The sequence below is a fragment of the Scatophagus argus genome, chromosome 20, assembly GCF_020382885.2.
Source record: "Scatophagus argus isolate fScaArg1 chromosome 20, fScaArg1.pri, whole genome shotgun sequence".
In the NCBI taxonomy this organism is placed as follows: Eukaryota; Metazoa; Chordata; class Actinopteri; family Scatophagidae; genus Scatophagus; species Scatophagus argus.
In genome coordinates, this window is record NC_058512.1 from 8047649 (window position 1) to 8059706 (window position 12058).

The following is a 12058-nucleotide window of genomic DNA, read 5'->3' on the forward strand; positions in this document are numbered from 1 at the left end:
AAAAAGACACTAAAGTCAAGCTTGGCTTTCATTTCAATCCAACTTTGCTTATGTGGTTAGTCCCATGATTGTAGCTATTACCTGTTCTGCTGCATTTTGTCCTGTAAGCAGTTCGTATGATTGGAAGGTTTAGGGCTCCACTGCTGAGTGTGAATGTAAATTCTTTCTTGTTTGTGGCAAGCACATTTGGAGCAGATTGAGGCATTTGTCTTATAACAGACGGCCAGGCCGTGTGTGGTTGCGGTTTCCACTGTCTCTGTGCTTATGGTCTTTCAGTATGTTTCATTAGACTGTTGCTTGTGTTGAAGTGCTCTGCCGGTTGTTTCTTTTCTTCTTTTTTTTTGACAATATGCTGTAGAAAAATCTGCCACAAGGGTGTAGTTAGATTGAAAGCTGTTTACTTCCCTTTTTTTAAGTGCTTATGTACAGTCTTTATGACATTTATGCTTCATAAAAGTACCATTTGTAACAAGTACATGGTGTTGCAGACAAGCAATGTGTCACAGAAATACCCATTAAGGGTAGATACTATTTCAAACTTCAAGCTTCATTTGTCATTCTACAACACAGGGTTGTATTCCCTTCATGCTAGACAAGGAAAAAAAAAGTATCTGGTGTTATGGCAGTAGCCCTAACTAAATATAACCGCTGTCACACATGCATCATAACCTGTAAAAGTGAATCTTCTGAAGTATTATCCATGTTAGCATCATGTGGGAAAAGGAACCAGAGTCAGTTTTCGATGAAAGTCACTCTGGAAAATTGCCAGCTGAGTACACAGTAAACCAAAGAGGCATAAATCCCCCCCCCCCCCCCCCCCCCCACGGCTACAGTGTGAACAAAAGCATCAGAAAAGATGCAACACTCACAGCCAACAAGGCAATCCTATCGTGATGGGTCAAATAACTCAGCGAATAACGAAAGAAGAAGAACTCTTCTGGAAGTAAGACGTGATTATCTGCTCCCCTGTATGACATGAATGACTTGTAACCAACGACTCTGCACATTATATGTTCTGCCTCAATCATGGAGCTGGCAAGGTGTGAGTGTGTGTGTGTGTGTGTGTGTGTGATACGCCACGGTGTGTAATCTATATTATGTGTTTTATCTTGTTTGTCTAGTTTGCTTAGTGCTGTTCTGCCACATTGTGGAAGTTTTAATTGTGAGGAGACCGCAGATGAAAATTAGCTTTAGGCTAACTCTGTTTCAATGCATCAAACAGGTACAATTATATTTAATGTTATACATGATCGGTTATAAATAAATAAATAAAGATAAATAAATAGCTGTGGTAGCGCTAGTTTGCCTCACTTCCAAAATCAGTTCGAAGTCAATGTCAAAATTTATAACTTCTGGTCTACAAACAACAATCAAAGGAAATATTTCATTTTTTAATTTTAATCCTGCTGCCAAAGTACAACAAGCACACTTGATTCAACTGCATGGACATGTTGTTATTAAACACTATGACACAAGCACAAATCATGGAGTTTGACTAAAGTTTCCTTATTCGAACCAAAATTATTCACATAATCTCATTGTTGAGAAGGAGAAAAGGCTTCAGATGTGTTACAGAAAGGCTTCTTTAGCTTCAGCTTTTGGGGGGAGGGGAGGGTACAGGCCCTGCATGTATTGTCTCTGACCTGCAGCTGAGCCGGCAGTGGGACAGTGACATGATTGTAAGCATCGTGTTCTGTTACAGCTACAGCTTAAAAGCTCGGGAACAAACTGTGTAACGACAGATGAAGAAGAATAACTCCATTTTGCAAAAAAATAAAAATAAAACAAAACAAACAAGCATTATGCTGTTGAGATGCTAACTAGCAATTCAACCTGCAAAACAATGCTGGCAAGTGAATGATACACCCGCCCAGTGCAGCACAGAGCAAAGAAGCTGCTGCCCAAACCATGTGTCAAGGAGGTGACATGAGGTTGTCTTCACCCCTCCCAAGGCCAGTGTTAGTGCAAGCTGAGCTAGAGACTGCAGTTCGTAGGGAAACGAGGGACAAACAGGGAAAAAGAGGCATTGGTCTATTAGTCTTTACAGAAAATATGGTTACATTCCTGTTGTTTTTGTCATTACTGCTGCTGTCAAGCAAATCCTGACTTAAATAATCACTGTTTCCTCTTCCCATCAGTAAAATGGGTAAAAGTATCATCAGTCACGCTCCAGTGTCTCTGTAAACAGTTTAAGTGGTCTTCCTCATTCATTTTTAATTGATTCCATACACTCTACAATGTGGAAGTGGACTTGAAAGACAATTCAAACTTGAAATATTGAGAAAAAACTGAGAAGTCGTAAGATGTGAAGGATGAGAGGGGAAATAAGGATTTGTGGTGTCCATAAAACTGCCTTCACAATCAGCTACACAGTTCTCTCTTCCTTTCTCATGACAAACCATCATTCTTCTCCACACGCAAGTGAGCCTTTTGACAGATATTGTCTTTCAAGAAATGACATGTAGCTCCATTCACCGCTCAAAGCTCAAACGCATGACTGAATTAGTTGCTGTGGTTGCTGAGAATGTGTAACATGGAATTCAGGCAGTAAATATCTTACTGAAGGCATCTTTATGCATGATGAGTTTGTTGGACATGGCACAATGTCACGGGTCAATTACTATTTATGTATCAAACACAGACCTATCCATTCATTGCGCACGTCATATGCAAACACAATAATACAAACAGAAGCAAATGCAAATTACCAACAATCAAAGAAATCCATAAATTATGCACCTGTACAAATAAATACTCACCAAAACTTCCAACAAACAGCAATAGAATTAATAGATTACTGTATCTACACACATCCACACACTCTATTGAACTTCCAAAATATCTCTGTTGATCAGGTTCACATGTGCCCACACCCAGAACAGAAATCTGCAGTGATATAAGTCAGCGACACATGCACATGCACACACATATAGTTAGAGAAGATTTGATTATACTTACTGTTAAGCATTGCATATTCTCAGGGCGATTGGTCTCGAGGGCAGCACCATGGTTTGACAGCACAGCCTCTGAAATGTAGACAAAGGAATCACGGGCTGAGACAGTGCCTTTGGAGCACATTTCTCCCTGTGCCAACGCAAAACAGCCTTCTGAACGCACAAAAATAAAGTCCTCAAATAGTTCTGAGAGTCCATAAAAGTGACTCAGAAAGATAACAACAAGCAATTATGGCAACAGTTGTCTGGAGCAGCCTTTCGCTGGGCTGGGATTCAAACTTCAGAGTGCACATAAAAGGCAAAAACAAAAAAGAAAAAAAGAAAACAGGCCAGCCGAGTCAAGGAAAATCCCGTAAGATGCAAGAATCCAACAAACTGCCCAAGAGAGGAGTGGAAGTGAGAACAAGTGAGAGGGAGGGAAGGAGGGAGGGGTGAAGAAGAGAAAAGAAACTCCTCTCTCACTCTATTATCCGTCCGTCACAGGGCTCCTGGGAAGTTGCTATGGTTACAGGGACTCACGCCTCAGTGTCCTTTTAACTATTGCTCATAAAGGCTGTATTCAGCTTTGGGCCACAATGCAGATCTCCCTCTCTCTCTTTTTCTCTATCTCTTTCTTGATAGATGTTCTTCTGTTTACATCTGTCTACATCTTTTTACACATACTTCTTTCCTTCTCATTTTCTGCCCTTCCCTCTCTGTTTCTCAAACTTTACAAACAGAAACTCTACAGTCCCCGACCCCCCCACCCCCCCAACCACAGTCTCGTTCCTCTGTTTGGTGTCTCTATCCTTCCTTTTATCCCTCACTCTCTCTATACGCTTCCATCATACCTCTTCTTCATCACCATAGGAGAGAAATGATCCTAACCCAGACTGTGAAATGTTATTTTCCAAACTCTGCCGTCAAAGTCCAAACAGCCCCAGCACGAGTCTAAGAGTGTAAGTGAATGAGTGCCCCGCTTTTAACCTGATGAAAAGTTGAAATAATCGCATTACATACAAACGCATTCTTTGAAATGTCCATTTAAGCAGCTTTAAAGTAAGAAAAACCATTTCACTGAAACAATTTGTCGTAAATATTTGATTTTATTAGCTCTGTGCGACACTTCACTGAAACCACATCACACTTGTTCTGAGTAAAACATTCAATCCAAGACACCATCTGAAATGCCTTTACCTCGGCCTGAAATTGCAGCTTTGAGATGTCCTGTAAACCTTTGTGTAATTTTGACTAGAAGTTACAATAAAGTATAAGAGAGCACACACATTTTGACAGGAAACGGTGTCAGATAAGGGACAGCATTTTGCAAATGTCCAAAAATAGCACGTTTATGCTGAAGTGATGAAGCAGCCGTAGTAATTATGACTCTTGCGCGTTGGGAGCAAAGGAGGAAGTCGGGTGGCATTATCATAGAGCCAAATAGTCTGAATGGGTGGGCCATTAAAATGTAGCCACGGGGGACTGCTGTTTGTTTCCTATTTCAAACTAACAGCGAACATTAGCTTCTTACAAATAACATACTTGAACATTTGACTTGGAAGAAGTCAGTCAGAAGTTAACCCAAGCACATCTTTAACTTTTAGAAGTCAAAAATGATTTGTCCAAAATTTCCTCACAAACCCAAAGCTGTTAAGAGTCAGTCCTCAACAGCAGAGGTAAAAGAAATCACACCATAAAAAAAGCATAAAAATACTCTTATAGGTTTTGATAATAATTCATGTTTGATAACATTTATGTTAATCTGCCTGTAAGAATTCTTAAAATTACATCTGAACTAGAACACAAAAGATGCCTCCTACAGGACTTCACTAAAAGGTCATTTTTCAGTATGGCTGCTTGCTAGGAGTTTCCATATCACACTCACAAAATGGTGTTTTGAGGCGAGCACAGAGAAACTCACCATCTTCTGCAGATAAATGTCAAAACAGCCTTCTAGTGCCAAACTCTGAACACATCATTCTGCACATTCAGGATCAAATATTAATCTGAAGTAACAGTCAGACTTTGTAGTTTGCTAAAGCCTGTTCACAAAACACTTCGGTCACAGTTTCTGTTTTCCATCGCAACCCTCCAGTTTAACCCCGGAGTAAAGGACTCAGTCTAATAGCTGCAGTGGCCATGGTAACCTGGAGGCTTATTCCAAAAGTGGTGGTGATGGTGGAGGGGGTTCTACAGAGGTTATATCACTTGTGAATCTGAGACCTACAGGGGTCCAGCAAAAGAGAGGGGCTAACCTGGCTGGCGTCAAGCCCAGGAGCGCAGCCTTTTGTGTGGGTAAGACATCAGTAAGACAGGGCATATGAGGGGAGAGACATGGAGCAGCTGGCAAGGAAAAACATCAAGCTTTGATTGACGTAAAAATGGGGGAAAGAAAGAGGAACAATAAGAGGCAAAAAGAGTGGACAGTGGGAAAAGTCTACACAAGAGAAATTCAGGGAATGAAGAAGAAAAAGTAGTTCGCAGAAGGGCGTAAGAGGCTGAGAAGATTAAAGACAGGGAGACAACGAAACTAGACAGTGGAAAAACAAAAAGAGGCCGAAAATTAAGACATACAAAAGACAAGAGTAAAGAAAAGAAATCAAAAGGTGTTGGCAGTCCTCTGCAGTTGAGTCAGCCCCAGTCTCAGATGTGCCAGAACATAAAAAAGCCCTTGACTCTGTCCAAGTCCCTCATTGCAGCACTCGCTCACTTGACACCCCAGTCCCTCTTTTCACCTCCTGTCGCTCACAAACAAATAAACAGTTGATGGAGAGAGCGGAAAAGCCAAGATGGGAGGAGACTGCCTCCACTTGACTGTTTGGGTCTCTTAAGATCACCTCCAGCGTCGAGAAATGATTGTTTTAATAACACCATGAACCAACACAGCTGGCAAAGAGTAGTGCTGAAGACATTGTGACGCTAACACAATGCTGAATGGATGACAGATTGCTATGTTTCAAACTGTTGCTCATGTTGACAACCAATCAGCATATTTTAGCGTGACACGTTTTTTGTCACAGTGCCTGGAGAAGTATTCATCTGACTGACAATAACGATGTTGAGCTTTTAACAACTGTGCTGGATTAAGAGAAAAATAAGGGACATGTAATCTTTATTTGTACAAAGGATGTGACGGTAACTTCAAAAGGCTGAGAGGACAAAATTCAAAGTAACTTAAGGGCACACAAACACACACACAAAGTAAAACCAGTTTGTTCACAGTTCTTCAGGCTTAATTTGACTTGGTAAAAACGGTACTTAGCCATGACAGAGATTTTACATAAAGTAAAGCGCTCTCCTTTGGTAAAATCTCACTCAAGTAGTCAAGATAGTTAATTCTTTAAGAATTAAAAAAATACTGCAAAAAATAAAAAACAAAAAAACAGTACAGTACAGTAACTATGGTAAATGTAAATAGTAATAATAATAAAACACACTATATTAACAAAAGGTTTCTACAGTAGACCAAGAACAAGTTCAGATTTATTCTCTCATTAAAACTGAGTAAGTGCTAAAAGATATTCTAATAATTCTGGATAAACAACATTAAAATTACATTTCAAATAAGCAGTGTGAGCTGAGAGTACTGCTTCTACTAGTCTTTCAATTTAGGTTTGAGAGATTTTCAGCAATGGCAGGAGAAGGACTTAGATTTATTGAACAACCAGGGTGGAATTTTTTAAAACAGGGCTCAGTTTCTACATAGAAACAAACACAGCAGAAAATCAAAGTATGAGGGAAAAAAAAAATCATATGAGAGCAAAACAACTACACACATACCCCTAGAGATCTGAATAATGCAGCATGACTGGGGCATTTGCAGTATAGTTTCCACTAAACATGGCTACAGGATCTACTGTAAATACTACAGTATTTTGGTTCAACAAATTAATGGAAAATGACAAGCTAAATGATTCAGTACATTTGGATTCGTCATAACTTCATTACACATATCTTTAAATATGAGATTTGTTCTTCCTTTGTATCAACAGATACATTCAGACTTCAATCTTTACAACACATGAGTGGGTTTACACTTTGAAACATCATTCCCCTCTTCCCCGTGCCATTGGTAAAAGTACTGCACATCAGAAAGAGTAAAAGCAGCCTTGAGCCTGAGGGTGTTTTTGCTGGTCAATGAACAAATTGATCCGAAAAAGAGAGAAAAAGATATGAAATGGTTACTGCGGGCTAAAATGTTGTATCCAGCTCAGTGCTTTTATATGTTTTCTTTGAACAGGATTGTCATTACTCTACACTGTACTGCATTTATATGTGGAGTCCTAGCTGTTCGCTAGACTGAAGAAAATGAATGTCTCCTATAACTGTGCTGCAAGTAATGGTTTGTATCCAAATCCTGTTCTGTCATCTCATTTGAATTTTGTTACTTTACTTTAACTAGGTTTCACAGTGACATCTGCACATTTCCTTTCCAAGAGTTTGTTGTCACACAGCCTTACATTCACAGAATCATTTATTCAATAGCCTACATGGTCATCTTCGTGCTGCAGTATTACAACAAGCTAGAAAGGGCTGTAGATGAAGGTGCTTAGGTTTGTTTTTTTTGTTTTTTCGTTTTTTTCAATTTTCTGAGGTCGAATAAAATTTTACATTTACTTTATGGTAATACTGGAGGATGAAGATGTTCTCTGTAGGCCTTTGGAATAATCCACTAGATCCACCAGGACTCATTAGTTACAATAAAACTATCAAGGAGCAGTTTACAAGATTTGTTCACATGTTTATTAAATCCTTTGTTGTTCCATCTCTGGGACAAAAGTCAAGTACTAAAGCACTGGAGCAACTGAAAAACATTGCGTATGATATTCTGTACACTATGAACTATGAGGTTAACTTTGTTAACCTTGTTAACATTTGGCTGTGATATCAGTTCCAATGAAGGGAAATTTTAATGCTTCAGCATACCAAGACATTTTGGACAATGCTATAATGCTATGCCTCCAACTTTGTGGCAAAAGACCTTTTTCTGTTCCAGCTTGACTGTGCCCCAGTGCACAAAGCAACATCCAGAAAGACATTGTTGGATTGGTTTGGTGTCTAAGAATTTGACTGGCCCACACAGAGTCCTGACCTCAACCGCATCGAACACCTTTGGGATGAACTGGAACGGAGATTGTGAGCCAGACCTTTTGGTCCAACTGTATGAATGGGCAAAAAAATGGGGCAAAGCTATCTCTGTATTTAAAATGGTGTAATGGTCAGGTGTCCCAATTATTATGTCTCTATAGAGTACATGGACCCTAGAAGATAAGTGATAATGACTTTAATCTTCTGACTTTTCATCTCACATACCATCATCTAGTCAAACCTGCAAAACTCAGCTGTACTTTTTGTTTAGAAGACATAGTAAATGTTAGCATGCTAACGTGCTAACCTAAGACGGCGAACATGGTAAACATTACCATATTAGCACTGTCATTGTTAGATGTATCAACAATGCAGTCTCAACATAAATTGAATACAGTAAGCATCAATTGGGCAATTTTTATTTGACAGTTACTCATCCACTCCCTACATGTCATGAAAAGGAAAGCACAAAAGTAGGCCAGACATGCATACTTTAAAAGAAATATCAAGCTTGTAAATGGATGCACAAGTAATGTACTGCACATTTTCACCACATGCAATTAGATCCCTTAGAGGAGTGCGTTTTCATTCCGCATGAGTTATCTACACATTACCAGCCCAAAGCTGAACGCATTTCAAACATGACACAAGAGTAACATTTAAATTTAAAATAAAATATGAGAGATGTTTGTGCCCTGGACTCTGCATGACCTCAGCAACCACCATGCGACTGACTCATTTACTGCCTGATGCCACATGGAACCAAACAATGCAATGACATTTGGCCATTCTGTATAGCTGGACAGTCGTAACTGACGCATTTCATTTCCTGTTTCTTCCATGAGCAATGTAGAACAGCCAGAGAGGATTATGTCTGCAGTCAATTGACTTAAAGTGTTGGATGATTGTCCCTGGTAGAGATTTGCAAAAGGGATTTGAAGAGAACAAACAGAAATATTCAGGAACTGGGATGGAATTTTATACGAATTTGGAACTGAATAGCACCAAATTCATAGGAAAGCAATGCATTTCCTCTAGTGCAGCTTTTTTACAAATAATAAAAGAGGAGGTAGCTCAAAGTGACTACTCTAACACTCCAATAACAATTTACAATTGTATTGTGACAACTTCACTATGGTAAGTGTCCTAAAGTATTAAAAAAATAAGATGCAACATCTTGTAAAGCAATAGACGTATGTTCTTAGCATGAGAAATCTGTGTCATTCAGTGTGGAAGTGTCACCATGTGCTGTCACACATGATGAGAATATATCTGCTTGAAATGGGCAGAATGAGAGCGTTTGTTCTCCATGAGTGCACTCTTTATTGGTAGTCACACTCCCTAAGTCGTGCCCACTTAGTTCCGTCCACCTTCTGCAGGCTCAGTACGTCAGGAAATCAATTCTAATTTACTTTGTGTCCGTGACGACTTTCAGCCATTTAGGTTCATTGCCTCTGACCCCAACACATGAAAGTGTCCGCCCACTGGAGATTAAAGGCAATGCTGTTTGGTGGTTTGTAGTCCGCACAGATTCATGCTTGTGATACTGAGAGTTGGCCCCATTCTCTGTGGTTGTCCGAGACTGACTAGTGAATGGCCCCTCCGCTTCACCGCTCACCCCCTCTGGTGATAAAAATGTCTGCCATCACGTTTCAATTTAGGCCATCACCACTTATCACTGAAATATTTCCTATATATACTGACCAATTATGGCATTGATATATCATTTCTGTACGCTAAAAAAGGACTGATAACATTAAAAACAGCTCTGTTATGTTCAACTGTCCAGCATGCACAACACCAGGATCTTGAAACTGAAGCAGCTGAATGGAATTCAGCCATCGTTAATTTATTATAAACTTATAATTTGCAGTTTTTTAAGCTTTCCTGCTGTGGCACGTCAAAATACTTCTTGTGTTTTTATCGGCTCATGAAGACTGGTGCCTTCATTAATAGCTTCACCCATTATTCTAATTAGAATAAACGAAAACATGTGTGTGAGCATGCAAGAGCCTTAAAATATGCTTCTATTTTATTGAAAGAGATGGGAGTGTATTTTAACAAAGAAGTAAGTTTGTTAAAGCTGAGTATATTGTTCACGTTACAACTGAATCCTAACAATCCTCCTAAGCAGACAGGCTTTGGTGTTTTTACAGACCAATAACCTAACTTGTTTTTGCAGTTTAAATTAATTAAAGTCCACATCATCATCCTCCAACACTCAAATTAATTGTATTATGTGTATTTCTGTCACTGGAAAATACTGACAGAGCACACAGCTGAGAGCGTAAGCTCTGCAGGGGTCAAGTGCTTCACTTCAGGCCAAGTGGGTATTAGCCCGGGGTCAAACCATCAGATGGATGGCATGGCATGGCATGGCAGCATGGTCACCAACACGTTGTCACACATGATCGCACACACACTAATTCACAGCCAGTATTTAACTTGACAATATAAAAACAACCCCCTCCATCCTCCAGGTCCAGATCCAACCCCTTCCATGGAAGTTAATCACATAGTGTACATTTTAATCTGCCTTAGAAAAGCAGTGTGTGTGTGTGTGTGTGTGTGTGTGTGTGTGTGTGTGTGTACAGTATGTCTGGATTATATTCATCTATTATGAAAGAAGAAACAAGTGTGTGTACGATGAAGATGACACACTTTTTAAGCGCAGGCCCAGTGGGTGTTCTGCTATTTTTACATTCATGCATATACAGACCACCTGACCCACATCGTAAGCTTGTTGGAGGGGAACACATTAGCCATGGTCAGAGACACACACACGTACATGTCACTGTGGGTCAGTTCCCCAATGCTGAAAAAATGCAGAGCTAAGGGAGTTTCTCAAATGCTCATTTCTCGTCTGAGCATCGATGCCTGTGCACAAATATGCATGGGCAGCAACAAACCAAAAAATATCCAGCCAAAACAATGAGCACTTAATACAGAAAAATTAATTCTAAATATAGTAATACACTGATTTGCAATTAATTAACTATAAGAGAAAGCATTGTTATTGCTATTGCTTTAAGCATATGAGGTAATTTGAAAAAGAATAAAAGCCTCACAGTAAACACAAACCTTTTTTTATGTTTTATTCACACAAATTAGATCTATATATCCTGCATTGTTAGCAATATTACCTGCAGAACAGCATTTACAGAGCTGTGTGCAATACTTCTGTAATTTGAAAGCGGTTCTGCCGCCACTTAATACATAAAAAAACCAACACTAATTGCCCTGTCACTCCGTATCTCACAAATGTTGTTTGGCTGCCACTCACGCACAGCCTCGCCTTTTCAGTCTCTCAACTCATTTTAAGGAAAGTTAAGATGGCAGCCTTTTTATTGTAGCCCTCCAGTGTAATTAGCTGTCAGCGCTTGGCGGATTGGTTTTGTTATGGAAGCAGAGAGTGGGAACCATGCAAGAGAAAAGTCTGTCTGAGCCACAGTGATACAAGAGAGTATGAGGAGCATGACTTGAAACAATCTGATAGTTAGAGAGTTCATTCTGTATTCTCTGCATATATGATTCATTTGTATTTATTCTTTTTCAGTATGGCTAAAATACATTCAATGTATCCTGCTGATATTTGGTGATTTAAATTTCTAAATACTGAAGGTCCGAAGTCAACCATTTGATGAGGATGGTATTGCATCATGTGCAGTTGTGCTGTTAGCTTCCCAATAAAGCCGACACCAACCCCACCCCCAACCAGGATGTTTTTGCCTGACACTGTCCTGGATCTGAACTGGCACGAGTCTGTGAGTGACAGATTAGCCAGACACACTGGTCTAAACAGCGCACCTCTGGTGAGAGTCTGTGCACATTAACATGGATTAATCTGGCACACCCGTAAAAAAAGAAAAACATTTTTCGGCAGATGGCGTTTGCTCGTAAAAGTTAGACTTTCTTTCATTGTGGATGTGGCATTATAGAATTATAGAAAAAGACTATTAGCATTCATTGTCTTTGAGGTCAGCAACAGCTGACAACCAACAGGTAGTGTAGCTGTTTGCTGGAACATGGAAAGTAAG

The 12058-nt window shown here is 39.6% G+C and overlaps 1 protein-coding gene across 2 annotated transcripts in view; it reads right to left on the bottom strand.

Moving 5' to 3' along the window:
- The window catches only part of rgs3a (regulator of G protein signaling 3a), a 131223-nt gene that overhangs the window by 94460 nt on the left and 24705 nt on the right, over nucleotides 1-12058 (bottom strand). For both annotated transcript variants that reach the window (XM_046374850.1, XM_046374851.1), the window contains exon 9: nucleotides 2959-3026. In XM_046374850.1, the coding sequence (XP_046230806.1) occupies nucleotides 2959-3026 (68 nt within the window). The remainder of the gene's footprint in view (nucleotides 1-2958; nucleotides 3027-12058) is intronic.